The sequence below is a fragment of the Tripterygium wilfordii genome, chromosome 15 (genome assembly GCF_013401445.1).
Source record: "Tripterygium wilfordii isolate XIE 37 chromosome 15, ASM1340144v1, whole genome shotgun sequence".
NCBI classification, from domain to species: Eukaryota; Viridiplantae; Streptophyta; class Magnoliopsida; order Celastrales; family Celastraceae; genus Tripterygium; species Tripterygium wilfordii.
In genome coordinates, this window is record NC_052246.1 from 397437 (window position 1) to 415074 (window position 17638).

The following is a 17638-nucleotide window of genomic DNA, read 5'->3' on the forward strand; positions in this document are numbered from 1 at the left end:
TTCTTCCAAGTACCTTCTCCAGATCATCTTCCAACTCTGAACAGAAATGTACATGAAAGGCAATCTCTTCATGCGTAAAACAACAAAAAAAATTGCTGTGGTAGGGCCTCTTATCGAAGCCCAACTTACAATTACGAGTAAGCATTATGGTAAAAATTAATTAAATGTTCATAGCTAATACTCTTATCAAGATACCTCAAACAATAAAATTACAGCCTAAATGTAGACCACTAAAATAAACAAAATTGGATTATACCTACATATTCAGGGCAATCACAAACAGCACTATCGCAAAAATGGTGCTCAGATCATGAAACAAATGCTTTTCACAGCTCTAAACCTTCACAGAAAGACTTGGCCTCTGATCAGCAGAGAACACCCAAGAGGATTTCAAGTTGGTCGAGCTACTGAGATTACAGTGAGCATCAATCTTCTGGTGGGGTCCCTCCAATGCAAAATAATGAACAAAGGGTTTAGAGGTTGAGAAAGGATTATGTGCCTTATCACCTCTTAGAACTTGTTTACACTTCAATCACTACTGAAACAAACTCCTTATTCTCTCAGCAGACAAGGATGCTCTTTTATTGGTTGGCTCAAGCACCAATGCAAAGCTAAAATCTGCAGAATAAGGGCATTAGTCCTGTGACTTCAGGCACTGAGCCTGGTTTTAATACAACAAATGAAAAAATTAGCCCCAATGCATCAAAAGGGCGTTAATGAAAAAAAAAAAAAAAAGAGTCAAATAATGGTAACACTATAGTACCAAGGAATCTAAGAACGAACATTTTCTGTCCACGCCTTTTTTTTTTTTTGGAAAATAGCGGCAATTTAATCCCAATCCCAATCTACCTATTGAATATAAACTACGGCCTAATTAACCTATCAATATTTGATGGAGTTTCATTTAAATTGGTCTTTGTCTTAGTCCATCATCATTAACTCAATCAAGGTTCTAGTACTTTTTTTTTAAACTTACGATTCATCTCAAGTAAGTTTGATTTTCCTTAATCTACACTTCTTTTTTTCCCTTTCTTTTGTTCCTCACTTGTCATAATTGCATATAAATGTCTCATCAGACTGCAATCTATAATTTACCCTATAATAGCATTACTAGTACATACAAAATACAGAGAAAACTTAGTTGCATAACTTACCTTCAATTGCCTCCTTATAATAGCCAAGCATCTCTCTCGCTGTGCCTCTCCTTAAATACGCTTTTACATTCTGAAATTCAATGCAGAACTTGCTTAGTAATTACTGCAGCATATACTTGCTTTCAAAATTGCTCTGCTAAGATTTTAAATAATCTGAAGGAATTATCCTCCTGATTCAGAATCAGCAGACATTTCAGACCACAAAGGCACCAAATAGCCCTTGAAATAATGCAACCTACATCATGAACCTACTAAAAATAGAAAGGTTTACAAAGCCATTCTCCAGTCTTGATAAGCAACCCAATCAATTTAGTAACCAGGTTATGCAGCATTCCCAACAGAACTGATCTAACCCAAATTTTTCAAAAAAACCATTAACCCCAGTTGAGCGTGCTTATAATAGATAGACTGAGTCCAGATTGAGGATTCCTGACCAGACAAACCAACCTTTTCATAGGCTCAGCCATAAGCCAAGTTTCAGCCAAAATGTCAATGACATAGATGAGCTAAAAATGGCTCAAAATACAAGCACTACTCAGTTACCAAATCCAATAACAAATTTGTTCAACCTTTCTATCAAGGCTGATGGCTTTAGTACAATCTGCCTCTGCTTGTAGGAAACTGCATTGACAGAGAAATTTGTTAGCCAAATAACACAATAAACTGATTCACAATTTCTTCTAAAGAACATGGCAATACCTTCCCAGTTCAAGGTATGCTGCAGCCCTGTTACTGTAATAGGTTGCACTTTTCCTGCTTAGTTTGATAGCCTCCGTATAATAATTGATGGCCTTCTGCCACTGCTTCTCTTTGAAAGCTTGGTTGCCCTAAAATAAAGATGCAAAAAATATTTTTTTGTTGAAATAAAGAGTACATAGGCGAATGTGTGGTCCAGTGGTAGAATTGCAGTAGTGCAACCTAGAGGTCACGAGTTCAATTCCTAGAAATAACGTCTCCAAATATTTTGTAGGGATAAAGTTTGCATACAGACCCCAAGCACCCATTGTAGGAGCCTTGCGTGACAAAGTTTTTTACCTTTTTTTTACAAGTACAAAGTACATTATCCGACAAAAAGTATAGAACAGTAATTAGCACCCATTGTAGGAGCCTTGCGTGACGAAGTTTTTTACCTTTTTTTTACAAGTACAAAGTACATTATCCGACAAAAAGTATAGAACAGTAATTAAACACTGATAAGTGCTAGACAATCTACAACTAAGAACACTTGAGAAGAAGATGATAATCTACCTTTTCTTTAGCAATTTCAGCAGATTGTTCCTGGCTGACAGTGTTGCTAGATAATTTAGAATTGGAAATGATATCAGCCTGCTCTTGAAGAGATGCATACAGGGTCTGCACGGTATCCAATAAGAAGCTATCACCCCCATGTCTGGCTACAAAGGACACTGAAACAGGGCACTTGTCATGATAACCTAGTGGTACAGTAACCTGAAAGACCAAACAACACAACTTCGTCATTCAATGAGACAACACACTACAATTACTTCACGTTCGATAAAAATGTCAAAAGAATTGTACCATGATATCTTACAAACTATATGCCCATAAACAGTGTGTGTGAGCCCTTGAGCACATATCAGAGGGGTGTAGGCAAGGGGAGAAAGCATCTTACCTGACAGCAGCCCGATAGACTAGCAATACTCAACAGACTGAATGCACAGTTTTGGTAATCATCGGATAAAATCTCCTTGGCACCAAGTTTAGGAGGAAGATAAGCTGTGGTAGGGATGACCAAGATCCCATCATCCTAAAGAAATATCAAGTATAAGAGGCATATTAGAGCAGTGTCAACAAACAAATAGAGACAAGATAATCAACAAGAAACACGCAGTAAGAAATGCATCTGTTAATTTGTTTGAAAAACAAACAGAATCACAATACATTAACCAGAGTTCAGAAGGGTACTGAAGCATACGTAAGCTAGGGAAAATTTTCCATTAAGAAATACCAAAGCCTTCTGAGAGATTTGATGTTTCAGGAAGTGGCAACCAAAAAATGGAGGACATATCAAGAAGACCTACTTGACACAGTCTCGCGGTTGGGGGGGGGGGCGGGCGGGCGGGGGAACCTTGTTTCATACACTACAGGTGCCAACAACCATTATGAATTTCACCTTCAAGAGAGTGTTGATAGCTGATCGCATTTCATTCCTAATTGATTTGACTATGACTGAAGCTTCAGGAACTTCATGAATCTGTGCTAAGATGGCAGGCTCGAGAACAGGCTTTTCCTCATTAATCCATTCCTCATGATTATGTTTGAATTCACGCCTGTAAACAGAAAACAATCCTTAGTTAACAGATTCCCACTAAACATCAAAGCATGGACCCTTGGTGAAAACAGGACAAGAGAGGTCAAAATCCTTTGTAGGGAAAGTCCAAACCAGATGATGCCTACAACACCATGCTACAGAAGGCAAGTAGCCAAAATAAACAGTGTAGCATTCTTTCCCATACACCCTTTTAGAGCAAGGAACTGGCAAATTTCAACATTTAACATATTTTGAACACCATAAAAATGTGGAGATGGGAACAATGGAACGACTCAATGTTCTGACATCTTCAAACAATAATTGCATGAGATCCAAATTTTTAAGAAGCACCAAAAAAACTACCAAAAAATAATGGCATGAATCTCCGACATATGACATCTGCACTGTTTGCATATAATATGTTTTATAGAAAATTGCCATTTGAGAAACAGCATGAGCAGAAGCAAATCATGTTACACTAAAATTAATTAAATTGCAAAACTAGATGATTCCATTAGAAGAAAAATTAATAACAATGAGCTTCATAACAATAATGCCTCAACAACAAGATCAAAATGTAGAATCATAGGGAACATTGAAAGACACACCGGTTACACCAGAAATACTTCAAATTGCATATCCATATCCTAAAGAAGCAAGCTTACATGTGAAGATACCGCAAAACATTCCCAAGCATTCTTATTGAAGAATTTTTTACTTCACCATTTGTCTCCATGCTTTGAAACTCTTTCAAGCTTGGAACCTTAGAAGTGAGATAGTTATTAAGATTTTCATGCCTCAGTACTTGTCCTGAAGAAAAAGGTGACCGGAAGTAAGTGAATAAAACCAAAGCATTGGAAAAAGAAGAAAGAACAAAGAGAAATTCATGGTCAAAAGAATGTACTTCCAAAAAGCTTCTCAGTTGATTTAATCACCACTTGAGCAATCCTATCAGCAGGAATTTTTAGAAGTGAAAAACAATCATCGGCCATTATGATTGGCTTCGGGCTACGTTGGGCTGCAAATGGAAGTTGCAGCAGGACATGGCCAACACGACATAGGATGTTCAGATCTCTGCAAAACCAACCTGAAAAAAGTGAATTCGAAGGTCAGACAGAAAACTGTTGATAGAGGTATCATACAGACAGACAAAACACAGGTAAACAATAACAGCACCAGGAAAAAAGGAATAATGTGTACCACAACCATAATCTTCAACCCTACAAATGTAAATTATAACTACTGCTACTAAAATTCAACTGATACCTACCAACAGTGTCAAGGCTTTCTGCAACAGGTAAAGTTCCGATATGAGAAACAACCCCACATGATGGTCGGAATCCTATAACACCACAAAATGCAGCAGGAACTCTCACACCACCGACAGTGTCTACACCTGGAAATAACTAATAGTGTTAGAATGAAATCCAGAAATATAATATTCAAATTATCTTTCCAAGGAGGAAAAAATATTCGAATTTTCTTATGATTGTAACATCAACTACTATTAAAAGAGCAAAGAACATGGCATTGCTTGTATTACTCCTAATGTTGCCCATCATTCTTCCCAAAATACCAACAGTCGAAACGTTACTACTTACTAGGTAGATTTTTTAACCATTTCAGAATTAATTGTCTTATACTAGGACATATATATATGTATATATACTTATAAACAGTAACGATACATTCAATGTGGCAATCTCTACAGATAGCTAATTATGAAAGGCATCCAACAAATTTTACCCTAACATACAGTTTGCTTTGAGAACAAACATTTGTGGATGGCAGATAGTGAAGCTGTATCTTGAGTGTTGAGGGAGAAAATGGAGGGCAAAAGAAACAGAAAAATAACCACATAAGAGAGCCAAATTACAAACCCCAATGAGTTTAATGAATTAAGTTACTGATCAAAACACATTTGTTCCCTCAAAAAACCTTGCACGTGAAACATTGGAGTTGCACGTGTCAAGGCTCATTAAGCAAGTGAAGTCAAAAGGAGGAGGATAAGAGGCCAAAAAGAAACTAAGGAAAGCCAAATAGAACTTAAGGAAACTCACCCAAGGAGAAGTCAACAAGATTAGCAGCTACAGCCACAGCAGCACCACTAGAGGATCCACCTGGGATTCTTGCAGGCACCGCAGGATTTGTGGGTGTGCCATAATGCTTATTTTCCCCATTGATACTGCAGGTAAAACACACATACAAACAAATAATCAATATATCCAAGTGGCACGGGAATTGAACTAAAAAAAAAAACCTAATGTGTGAGACCGAGAGGTAATTGAATACTACTGTTGGGGAGGTTGGCCAACATCCCATGCCCTATGCAATATCTAAAATTAGAAAGTCTATAATGATCCACAAATCAACAGGAACTCCCATCCTTGGGATGTAAGAACATCTGAATCAGTTCATACCTATAAGCCAGTTCATCCAATACAGTTTTCCCAATACAAGTGGCGCCACCTTCAACAAGAGCTGAAACCACAGGAGATGTCTTAGAAGCCGCATCGTGTGTTCTTGCCCAGTCTGGATGACCAAAAGCAGTTATGTATCCTTCAATATCAAATCTGAGAACACGATAGAGGATTTTTTAGTAAGTTGACAATTATTATCCCAATAATTTGATTTGAGAACTAAACAATGTCGGTAGGGCTGGAAAAACTCCACTAAACTCATTTTAATTAATTTGGCAACCAAGAAATGACAAAGGCAACCAAGAAATAACAGAGGATGGCAAACATAAATAAAATTGGAGTACAGTTTTCATAAGTTACTAGAGGTGAGATGTGAAATTGAGAAAATGTCCTTATAGCTAGAGCTCCATTCTTCTTTGTGTTTGACAATCCTTTTGACAGATATAAATAATCTATCCTCATCACTTAAAGCCCTAGAGTTACTGAACCAAAGACCTGCGACGGCACAAATACTCCAAATAACTCAAAACTGTGAGGAACATAGTTCATCCTACCAAGCACAATTTGGATTGATAAAAGCAATTTGAAAGCCCACCGAAATTCAAATTCATTTCACACAAGAATTCACCCAATAGAAACCGCATAGTTACACCATGTAATTTTTCAAACTCAAAAGGCAAGAGCATTAAATGTAGAATGTGAAATGCATCACTCCCTCAGCAACCAGAAAGCAAACACTAAACACCAATGCAACCGCACAATTCATTAAAGAACACTCAATCTCAAACTTTTTTGGTCCTCATAAGTAAACTCAAAACACAACCAGAGCAGGACCAAAAAAAACCAATGAAATTTTAAAGAATTTTTAAAAGAAACGAGGAGGGAGAAGTAGAACAATGCAAGTACAGCATTCTTCACTTTATCTCGTCTTAAAATCTCAATTCAAGTACTCATTAACACAATAACCATCACTGTCGCAATGAATAAAGTAACAAAAAGCCGACAATTCATCCCTTTCTCTCGAAACAAACAAAAGCAATTGAAAGAACAAAAACAGAGAAAGCGTTGCTTCACATGTCGGAGACGGCGAAGGTGAGGCCGGTGAGAGGGTGAGGCGCTTTAGGAGGTGCAGGCTGAGGAGGAGGTAGAAGCTGTAGCTTCTGTACGAAGGCGCCAAAGTCTTCTCTAATCGCCTTCTTGAACTTCTTCGTCATTAACAGAATCCCTGCTATCCCCAGCCCCAACAACACCCACAAATTAGCTGGATTAGACGCCATCCCTGCTCCTGATGCTGATATCGACGACTCTCCTTTGTCAACAAACCCTAGAACACAAGGAAATTATACAGAGAGGGAGTAGACTTTGAATAGATGATAGAGAGAGTGAGTAGGAAGCAAAGCAGCAGCGAAACCTAGACACATCAGTACACCACTGGATTTTCGTGGTGAGTTTGGTTTGAGTTTCTCAAGTGCGAGCAAAAATAGAGCGGCTATGGCTTGCAGTAGTAAATACCGGATAGCTCCTCCAAGTTTCCCGTAATTTCGATATTGCCGCGCCTGTTGTTTTTCGATACGTGTTTCTTAATTTCTTTCATGTACCATGCCACACCCACCACAATCGTCGGATTGGGTCGGGCAGCGAACAAGGCCCAAATCTGGCGTTGGGCCAATCCACCCTCTCAGTCTCTCACAATATGCCCGGCCCAAGTAATCCCGATACTTATTTCTTTTCATTTTTCATTATTATTTTCAAAAATAAAGTTACTTTTGAGAATACTGGAATACTTTTCTCATCAACCATCAGTCTATCACTGCAGTGAGAATGTATACAAAAGTAACATAATTCACATAAAATTGCATAATTTTTTTTAATAACCAAAAACAAAATCATAGAGAAAACAAAAAGGGAAAACAGAGTTCTCCCATCAGATGACAAAGGTCTTCCAAGTTCCGAGTAGTGTCCGCAATGATGATATTCTTTGCAAACAAAGCTTAGAAGTCTTGAAATAAATTTCGATCACAGAAGAGAGAGCTAAGTAATCATAGTTACATCCTACGCATAAATTCGAACAAGAAGGCCAAGCAAGGCAACAACCATTGTAAATCTCAGTAACTATACAGTGCACTTTTCGTTGAATGTTTCTGCTTTGTTATTGAATGATGCTACCGATAAAAACAATCATCGCCAAATAATGAATAGCCATATAGGATGATCCTGCCATCACTACCATTTATCTCATATAGCAATATTTTTTAAGTGGCCAAAAAAATTTTCTAGTAAAAAACTGTCCTTTGATCTATAAAATTTCTCTCTATTGCGGAGCCCGTAAACTCAAAGCAGCACAGTGAATGGCTGTGAATTCCAATCTAAGCCTTGATGCGCGAAGGCTCTCCCACTACCTCATCCATTCTTGTATACCAATCTCCTATTCGAGTATTCTCCACCATATCTTTACCAGACCTTAGATAACGGATTGGCCTTAGCACCCCATAAACAGCAAGGTCGGCTAAGTTGGGCTTGGTTCCTCCTGAAAGAAGATTGGTGAAGAAATCAATAATTCAGACACTAATACAACCCTAAGAAGAGTGCAACACCAACGACAGAGCCATGAAAGTCACTGCAAGACACACATCATAGATTCATGCATCAAAGTCCAGTCCCCATCCACAAGGACTTAGAACATGAAATTTTTTATTGAGTTCCAGAAAAACACAAACTGACCAGGGTACATTCTAGATTCAATTTTTTTTTTCCCTTTCCTTTTCCTCCTCTGTTTTTTCTTTTTCTTTTTCCAATCCAGAGCATAAACATGTTTTATTAAACATCTAAAGAATGCCTACAGCATAATCACCTTTGTAGAGTATGACGTCTATAATTTCATTATGGTTTACAATCAATACATAAATATCGGATTCTTAAAGTACAACTTAGTAACATAGAAACAGCACTGGTAATACAAGCTTCTGCAAAGCATATATTCCCAGATTCTTTTTGTAATTGCATATTTGCATCTATGCATCATTACTTGATTCCTAAAACTATTCTACAAAACAACATTAATTACAAGGGTTCCACAACTTAAATGAAAGAAACAAGAGCAATGAAAGTTTTTTTTTTTCATTTGTTCCAGTATCAATATCCTCTGCCTACTGTTTTCCAAAATCTTTTTAATTTCATGAAATTTATTTCAAACTTACGTAATCTAGATAATAATTTGCGTAAGAGACGCACATTTGAAACATACAATCAGGTTCCCACTTACTTTTTCTCTTACCTACTATACAATAACCACATACAAATTTCTCTGATTCTTTAAAACCATTATTTCTATCTATAAGGTTGAAAGCAGGTAACATTCACACCGGAGTCCATTATCTCGCTCACCTTACAAGTTAATTAAAAAGTTATGAAGAGCCTATTGGTGACTTAATTGAATTAATACAGGTTAATATGCGACAGCACCCAATAACTGATGCATTGAAATACATGCATTGAAATGGCTCCATGTCACAGACATCAATAAAGAAAAGAACGCGACAAACTATGTATGAATTTAAGAAATCAACATAGCATCTGAAGTGCATACCAAGAAACTCCCGACCATTTAGAGCATCAACCCATGTTTCTGCAGCTTCATATAAGGCAGCACGCTCATCAGTAATATTATATTTCTTCTTCAGATTCTTGGACACAAAGTACATAGCCGCAGCACCAGCATACTTCACAGAAACTTTTTCAAAGAAGCTAAAATTACCTGCAATTATCGGAGAGTATCGAATCAAGAAACTGCAGAATCAGGTCAATTATACTGCTACTTAAAAAAAGATAGGAACCTAAAACCAGAGTAGAACACATACATGTGGACACATATATAAAAGAAAAATAAAAAGAGTCACGGAGAAGTGGTAACATCATGGATTCAACCTATATCAACATAGAAACTATTGCTTCCTGAAAGATGAAGAACTCCGAAAGGCAGTCAACTGAAACAGAAAACTTATGGTCTTGATCTTGTAAATCCCATAAGACGTGACAATGACGTGTTCATGCATTGGCATGCATGAGCAGAAATACTAACCGGAGTGTGCCAGCAAAGAGCATTTACAAAAGTTTTATTTAAGAGAAAACACTCCCTTTTCTTTTGTTCTTTCTTATATGAAATATACATGGGCCCATTCATTTCAAGTATATTTGTAGTTTTGTGCATACATCACAATCACATTGAAATATAGGCGGTGATATAACCAAAGTAAAGAATGCACTGTCAGTTTTTAGATTAACACCAAATTTACATAAAGCAACACTTGAGTGTCAATATACCATATCCACAGCTTCTCTTACCATTGCTTGTAATATAGTCAAAGGACTCGAGAGCTTCTGAGGTATTGCGGTATATGTTTGGCGATAAGACATGCACCAAGTGATTATCAACCCACCTAAAAAGTGAATGTACTAATAACACATCAGAGGTAAAATAGAGAGTGTTTTTCATTTAGAGCAGACCAAATAGAGCTATTAACAAGCAATAAATTACATCCTAAAACTAGAATATATAGCAAGTACTTCAGCAAAAACTTATCATAGATCCTAACTGCACCAAGTGAGCAAGGCCAAAATCAAGTGCAGAAGAAATTCAAAAAATTGCAATAATCACTGAACACATAATGTGTACAAACATATGTACTGTGTACTGTTTCTATCAGCAATAACTTTGTTATCTAATCAAGTACAAACTTTAAGAGTAACAAGTGCTTGAGATTATGTGTGCATTCGAAACAATCATTCTAGTCTGCCACTTGAGAAAAAAAAGAAGATCCAGAAACTCGCCTTTTTCATGAAACTTACAAACTATGCTGCCTTAAAACATTAAAAAAAGTCAGTCCTTTTTAGTTATTTTTCAACTAGTTCCCTTTCAACCAAGCATATAAATCATAAGAAGAAGAAAATTAAAGGAAAAGTACCCAACAGATAAGCACCTTACCCTCGCCACTTTTTCTCTTCATTATCGTCATCTGAGGCAATATCACCTGTCTTATTAGGAAGTATCTTCTCACCCAACTGATCAATTATAGCTGCAAAACATCACTTACACATTTTTAAGGACAGTTGCCGTGAAAGAAGAAGTTAACTGACTTAAAAGTTCAGGAATATTATTATTAAAACTCAACCAAAAATCTAACAAAATTTATTAAACAGCCACAACGATGGTAAAAATAACCTGATGAATCAACCATTTGCTCGCCATCAACCATCAATATCGGCACCTTCTTGTAGTCAGACCATTTGATCTCTTTCTTACTTAGGGGGTTCACTTCCACTACTTTATAAGGAATATCATAGTAATCCAGGAATGCTGCCAGAAAAGCAACATAAATATATAAAAATATAGATCATAAGTGGCAAGCAATCTATGGAACAAGATCAATATGCAAGTTTCAACTAAATCTGCAGAGTTAAACACTTAAACAATTGTGACCACAGTACAAATAATTCACAAGAACAAACAAAACATAAAAATGAAACACACATGATAAATTTAATGACTAGTTTCATCTTGGAACTTGAGAAACCTTCCATCTATAGAGATTTGGTATGATTACATATGAGATTTCAGTACAGACGAACATGTGGCAGGGGTGCAACCTAGAGGTCACGGATTCAATTCTTGGAAACAACATCTCCGCATTATGTGGGGATAAGGTCTACGACACTATGGGAGGCCTTGTGCATGGGAGTTGTTGAATTTAGATGATGATGATGACATATGAGATTTCAGTCTCTCTTCTTTCAAAATTCAACAAGAAAAAATGCATCGACTCTTTTCTTGCAGCATAGATACCAAGTTAACATAAATAGTTTGCCACCCTAAGTGTGATCAAATCCCTGTTTTTTCACATTCCATTGCAAGTCAAAATTGGATTATTTATAAGTATCTTGATCTCATATCCCCACAATCTTTCCTTGATGATAAACAGGAAGTAGTCAAAATAAGCAGACTAAATAACTAAAAATACAGGCCAATCCTCCAAAAGTTTTAATCTAACAACTTGGATTAGGCAAAAATGTAACATTTAAAAACACTTCGCAGATGCACAAAACCAATTTCAGAGAAGTTTCGAGCACCACATCAAGCTACCGCGAATGCTCATCATGTAAGCAGAATATTCTACAAAATTCAGTGCCAAAATGAGATCAAAACCGACCACTAAAAGAACAAAAACTCCATGGGAATACCTTTAACCTTATTACAAAAAGGGCAGGCCTCGTACTGATAAAGAACAACTTCCTTGGGCATCAGCTCACGGGGAGGCGGTTCCTTCGCATAAACCTCTTGGGACATAGATGTAACAGTGGCGATCGAAGCAAGAGCCCCAGCAAAGCCTATTGACACAGCACGCCCCGAAAACGGAGAGGACCAACGCCCAGGAGGAGCATGGGAAGTGCCTCTGCTGCTGTTGCAATAGAGCGCCACCTGGATGAGCCGGTGCTCGACTGCGCTATTGGGGACAAAAGCGCCATTGGAAACAGTGGAGAGAGTTCGGGAGAGGATGGAGGAGGCGAGAGTGGAAGCTCTTCTCATGTTGCGAAGATTTTTAGGGAGAGAGGAGCTAGATCTATGCTGTTTAGGTTCTAAATCAAAGTTTCTAGAGAGGGTTTATGTGCGAGTTTGGAGATTATTGGAGTGATCGTGGCGCCACGCGCGCGTGTATTTTTTCTTTTTGCGCTAGCGTGGAAAAAACCCCCTATCCTGCTCTACTGGCCTAAAACCCTACAAAAACTCCTCTGGCGATGAAGCTCCTCTCCAGTCTCCCATGGCTGAATAACTACTGCTCTGCGTAAAACCCTCAAAATACGAAAAGCTGAAAATGGCAGCATCAAGATTTTCGCTATTGGGCTCTGCGGCACTCTTCCTCCGTTCCCGCAAACCCCTAATTTTGAAACCTCCTCTCTTGTCCAACAAGCCGTTCTCCCTCAAGCACCTACAGTTCCACCTTTACAGTTCTTCCACCGCACTCGACGCAGTTTCCAGTGATAACACTGAAACCTTAAGCTTTCACCATCCTTGGCCTGAATGGGTGACCTTCGTCGACCACTTGAAGACAAAGGGGTACCTTATGGAAGCTGCCTCCGTGAAAGCCGAGAGTGAGAGTGCCTCTTACGGTGACAGTGATGCTGATAATAGTGTTTACCAAGACATTAATTTGTTGAAAGATCCTTGCCTCAGCTTTGCCCGTGACCGATATGATATCTTCAAGTATGATTCTAATTTAACCCTTTTTTTGTTTGGTTGATGAGAAAACGGTGGAACTCGTATGTTAATCGTTTTTCATGCTTCGAGGGTTACTCAATATGTGTTTTATTTGCTCGGAAAACTCATAGTTACCTTAATTTTCTTCTCTTGAAATTTATGCATTGAAGCATTAATCACAAATGAAATCAACAGGTTGATTGGGTGGGACTTCACCTATATTGAAATAACTTTAATTGACCATGAGGCCATCAAGATACTTAAATAAGGTTTCCTTCTAACATTTCTTGTTTTCTCTAAATCAGATTATTGTCTATGCAAGATGTTCAGACAGTTGTAGAGGCTGGATGCCCTAACCTTTTCAGGAAAGCTGTTAATTCTGCGAAAAGGTTGAGAGCTCATGTGCGACTGGATGAAGGGGATGTATGTAATGTTGCTTTCTATCATATTCATGTATCGCATCTATCAATGAATCATGATGCATTTAGAAAGTGGGCAATGGAATTATTTAATGGTTTAATGTTCCAAAATACTAAACATTTTTAAGATATTAGGTGGCATTTCGATGGAATAGATCTTCAATTTGCTTCTGGTCTGACTAAACTTCTAATATAGGTTTGCAGTGCTTGCAATTTGAGAGGTTCCTGTGATAAAGCATATGTGATTGTAAAGGGATCTGAAGGAACTGCTCGAACTGTGGATATAGTGCGTATATTGTTGTTCTACGCACTTGATCCACTTGTCTTTTCTCAAAAGAAGCCTCCTGGTAGACAGCTTGTGGAAGAATCTGCGAGGAAATTAATCTCCGAGCTGATTGAATTGAGTGAGATATCCCCTAGTCCTCCATCACCAAAACCTGCTCCGGCCAAAGCTTCAAAACAAAAGGAAACAGCTATTGACATTGATGATGATGAACTGCCTCCAAATGTTGAGATGAAGAGAGGAGATTGGATGTGCCCCAAGTAAGTCATATAGGAATTGTCTATGATGCTATTGACTTTGCTAAGTTTTCCCCTTAAATTAATATCTGAAAATTTCTGGGTGATTTGCATGGAAAATATTTAATTTTGTGAAGTCCTCTACAGAAAGAAAGGGACTTCTGACAACCCTTTTTTTTAGAGGCAAAAATAAATATAAAATGTGAATATCAATCTTTCAGAAAGACCACTTTTAGTCACAAAGTTCCTTCTAGGTATCATCCTATGGGGAAGCCAAGATACCATACTGTATGATAGTTACAGATGAATAACGAATCACCCTGTTTAAAAGTTGTTGAAAAAGAGGAATTATTGAGAAGCACCAAGAAGTTGAAACAATATATATAGCATATATTATTTTGCAAAGATTGAGAAATATATTTGCATGGGAAAGACCCCATTTTTGCATGAAGTATGAATATGCATCAACACAATCACTCGGAGCCAAAAGAAAAGAGGGGAAAATAACTTTTCTCTTCTTTATTGATGTTTTTAGAATGGAAATTTTTTTTTGAATTGCATCTGTAGACTGGAAATAATCTCAAGGGTAATTTTGTTTATACATTATTTAGTTTTTCATTTGGGTGTCTGCAACCTGGATGTGAAGTAACGAATAGTGTCTCACATGCTTTAAGGCTTGAAATATTTTCTTGGATGTTCAGAAGATGTCAAAATCTGGTTTTCCATTTTCGTGTTTGTTATTGTGCTCCTTATCTGTTCTATGGGCCCTATAAGTTCGCTTTCTCTCACCTTCATTTGTGGAATTATTAATTCTGTTGCAGATGCAATTTCATGAATTTTTCAAGAAATGTACAATGTCGAGAATGCAAGGAAGATGGCCCCAAAAAAGTTGGTGGTGCTGCTGATATTGAGATGAAGAAAGGAGACTGGATCTGTCCTGAGTAAGTTTTGATCATTTTTATTTCCGGTTATCTTGTAAAATATCTCTGGTACTGTTAGGTTGAAGAAGCATCTCATCTGTGACACCATAGATTGATGAGATTATGTGTCATGCTTTTGGTGGTCTTGCAATTTGAGTGGCTTGGTAGTTACATGACAGATGTAGAACGGTCTAGAATAATCCAAGATGTTTTTGATAGGGAGAACATTTTTTTAATGCAAAAGGAAATTTCATTGAAGGGAACCAAGGGGTTGCAATGTAAGGAAAAGTTGCAGTTCATATAAAGAGAATATCATTCCTATGAAGAGAATATCGTTCCTATATTTCATATGAATCCACCTCTGTCTTCATCAAGGCGGATAATTTTTTCTTTATCAATTCGTAGAAGAAAAAAAGAAGGAAGGAAAATAAGACTTTGGCTGCTTGGTTATAGCACATATTCTTATGCTCATTTCCTTTTGTTGTTGAACTTTTTTCTTATACGATAGTTCCAGGGAGACGTCAGTTTCTTTTTTTCCAATTCTAGCATGATTATTCGTGTGACTTATATTTTGTAATACGATGATAATATACAAGAGTGTGCTGCCATTCATTTCATTAATATAATTTTATTAGCATTCTTTGCATTTTAAAAATGTGTTTTTCTTAGTAGCCCACTCACTGGTGCCCTGCATTTATGTTGCAGATGTAGTTTTATGAATTTTTCTCGAAATACTAGATGTCTAAAGTGTAAAACAGAAGGACCAAAGAGGCTTTCTACAGATGAAGTAGAGATGAAGAAAGGAGACTGGAACTGCCCAAAGTAAGTTTCCATTATTTTGATACGTGATAGCCTCATGAATCATTGAAAACGCATATTGGTAAATGATATATTCTCTCTTGGTGCAGAACTTTTTTCTGTAATGGTATTATATTTTACTCTTGGTTTGTTAGCATTGAGCAGTTGAGCAAAGAAAGTATTACGGGCTTGATAGTTCTCTTACATTGTTTCTGTGGGTGTTGAGCGAAGAGTGTTTCAGTGAGCTTTTGAATTTGAAACATTAAATTAGGATTATCAATATCCGTTAGTTAGAAATCGTCATTCACCTGAATGCGATATATGTGATGCTTCCTTAGCTATATGTCAATTAGCAACTTGTGTCATCAATGTGTATTGTCATTGTCATAGTTCAGTAAAATATAAAATTTTTAGAACTCAATGCTGACATGACTTCCTTACTGACGGCATGGATTTCATTCTAGCCTATAATTGGTTTGTACTGAGGTGATCCGATAACCAACAACATAGTCTAGCCTTTTGACTTATAGCTTTTAGCTTATTAACTTGATTTGATTTGGCTGTGTACCAATTTTGTTGTTTGTAGTTGTGGTTCCAATTTCATTTCTTACATTTTATCTGCAGATGCAACTTCATGAATTTTGCCAGTAACAAAAGATGCCTAAAGTGCCGGGAATCACGGCCCAAGAGACAGTTGAATCCTGGAGAATGGGAATGTCCCTCGTGAGTCTTTTTTTTTTCCCCCATGATAAAGGTTTACTAATTTCACATTTTTCCAATAAAATATACTAAGATGAGAATGGCTTGCTGTAGATGCGATTTCTTGAACTATCGGAAGAATATGGTCTGCCTCAAGTGCAATTGTGAGCGGCCCAAAGATACAAGAACCGATCATGAAGAACATTTGTGGAAGAGACCTAATGCCAGATCCAAGTATTAGATCCATTGACAAGGGCAGATGCAATCGCTTCATGCGTGGGAGATATTTAGAGGCTCTTAGTGTATGATCATTCCATCATATGCTACCTTTGGAAACTTATGTTCATGAAATGAACTTTGTTTGGGCGTCAGCAAATATGTTTTTTCTTTTCTTTTCTTTTCCTTATTTTTGTTTTGAACCGTAGTTATGATTATTGTCACAAATTTTTTAGTTTAAATATTAAATTTGACAATGATTCTGTAAGGAAATTGTTCTGTAAAAGGTCCCATTGATGTGTGTGAAATGTCCGCGGCATACATTCGCAATCGCTGGTAGGAGGGAGGGAATGCTTTTGGCTTTGCGAACTAGGCTGCCAACCCTGGTAGTAGTCCCCTGATGAATACCCGCGGGATTCTCATCATGTCCCCAACTCTTGTTGCGTATGATGTTCTGCTTCTTGCCTCTCTAGGCCTTCTTCCTGCCTCACTAGCCTTTTTTTTTTTTCCTTGCGATAATAATACCGTGGAATTTGAACTTATAACCTCTCACTTGTACTAAAAATTATCGCAGTCAAATTTATCATCTCAATCAATGACCTGTTATTCTTACATGGTAGACCCTAAATATGTGAATCCTCACGTCTCACACGCATCAAACAATTATAGAGCATTTGATACATAGGGTGACACCAAAAAAAATCGCTAACAAATAATTTATCTAGATCCAATCAACCTATCACATTGGACCACATCTTACATGGTAAATCCTAAATACGTGAATTCTCTCATCTCACACGCATCAAGCTTTTGATCCATTGGGTGACTCCAAAGAAATTCGCTAAACCTCGATAGATTCTACTTGTTTAACTGATTAGTAGAATATCTGAGAAAAGTCACAAAACTAAAGGTAGTAGTGCCGTATCTACAATTCTAATTTCTACATAAAGGGAACTATAAGTTGATTAGTTG

At 37.3% G+C, this 17638-nt stretch overlaps 3 protein-coding genes across 4 annotated transcripts; 1 reads left to right on the plus strand and 2 right to left on the minus strand.

Moving 5' to 3' along the window:
• On the minus strand, nucleotides 1–7393 carry LOC119979953 (outer envelope protein 64, chloroplastic-like). Of its 2 annotated transcripts, XM_038822573.1 has the most exons (13): nucleotides 6921–7393; nucleotides 5847–5999; nucleotides 5487–5611; nucleotides 4697–4822; nucleotides 4331–4513; nucleotides 4092–4236; nucleotides 3289–3445; nucleotides 2788–2922; nucleotides 2403–2603; nucleotides 1854–1981; nucleotides 1724–1775; nucleotides 1155–1224; nucleotides 1–618 (listed from the first exon to the last, which is right to left on the minus strand). In XM_038822573.1, exons 1-13 carry the CDS (start codon nucleotides 7121–7123, stop codon nucleotides 536–538), a joined length of 1761 nt encoding a protein of 586 aa, XP_038678501.1. In that variant the 5' UTR covers nucleotides 7124–7393; the 3' UTR covers nucleotides 1–535. The 2 variants fall into 2 exon arrangements, with proteins under 2 accessions (XP_038678501.1, XP_038678502.1); XM_038822574.1 differs by lacking the exons at nucleotides 1724–1775; nucleotides 1854–1981.
• Nucleotides 7394–7909: 516 nt separating this feature from the next.
• LOC120017204 (prostaglandin E synthase 2-like) lies at nucleotides 7910–12507 on the minus strand. Its single transcript, XM_038870346.1, has 6 exons — nucleotides 12081–12507; nucleotides 11065–11199; nucleotides 10828–10918; nucleotides 10188–10282; nucleotides 9433–9600; nucleotides 7910–8373 (listed from the first exon to the last, which is right to left on the minus strand). The coding sequence occupies exons 1-6, from the start codon at nucleotides 12424–12426 to the stop codon at nucleotides 8213–8215; spliced, it is 996 nt and encodes a 331-aa protein (XP_038726274.1). The 5' UTR covers nucleotides 12427–12507; the 3' UTR covers nucleotides 7910–8212.
• A 61-nt stretch (nucleotides 12508–12568) lies between these two features.
• Nucleotides 12569–16939, plus strand: LOC120017203 (zinc finger protein VAR3, chloroplastic). The gene is made up of 7 exons (XM_038870345.1): nucleotides 12569–13101; nucleotides 13401–13518; nucleotides 13711–14057; nucleotides 14855–14974; nucleotides 15659–15775; nucleotides 16376–16474; nucleotides 16565–16939. Exons 1-7 carry the CDS (start codon nucleotides 12713–12715, stop codon nucleotides 16689–16691), a joined length of 1317 nt encoding a protein of 438 aa, XP_038726273.1. The 5' UTR covers nucleotides 12569–12712; the 3' UTR covers nucleotides 16692–16939.
• The last annotated feature ends 699 nt before the right edge of the window (nucleotides 16940–17638 follow it).

What these genes read in the sequence shown, in the direction of transcription:
- LOC119979953 (XM_038822573.1), bottom strand. Translation starts at nt 7,123, where the DNA reads ATGGCGTCTAATCCAGCTAATTTGTGGGTGTTGTTGGGGCTGGGGATA. An exon ending in GTTTTGCGGTATCTTCACAT is followed by an intron (nt 3,446 to 4,091) that starts GTAAGCTTGCTT and finishes TTCTGTTTACAG; the next exon opens with GCGTGAATTCAAACATAATC. An exon ending in CCATCAGCCTTGATAGAAAG is followed by an intron (nt 1,225 to 1,723) that starts GTTGAACAAATT and finishes ATTGAATTTCAG; the next exon opens with AATGTAAAAGCGTATTTAAG.
- LOC120017204 (XM_038870346.1), bottom strand. Translation starts at nt 12,426, where the DNA reads ATGAGAAGAGCTTCCACTCTCGCCTCCTCCATCCTCTCCCGAACTCTC. An exon ending in TTTTTGTAATAAGGTTAAAG is followed by an intron (nt 11,200 to 12,080) that starts GTATTCCCATGG and finishes CTTTTCTGGCAG; the next exon opens with CATTCCTGGATTACTATGAT. An exon ending in GAAGAGAAAAAGTGGCGAGG is followed by an intron (nt 10,283 to 10,827) that starts GTAAGGTGCTTA and finishes TTCACTTTTTAG; the next exon opens with GTGGGTTGATAATCACTTGG.
- LOC120017203 (XM_038870345.1), top strand. Translation starts at nt 12,713, where the DNA reads ATGGCAGCATCAAGATTTTCGCTATTGGGCTCTGCGGCACTCTTCCTC. An exon ending in TGCGACTGGATGAAGGGGAT is followed by an intron (nt 13,519 to 13,710) that starts GTATGTAATGTT and finishes CTTCTAATATAG; the next exon opens with GTTTGCAGTGCTTGCAATTT. An exon ending in GGAGACTGGATCTGTCCTGA is followed by an intron (nt 14,975 to 15,658) that starts GTAAGTTTTGAT and finishes TTTATGTTGCAG; the next exon opens with ATGTAGTTTTATGAATTTTT.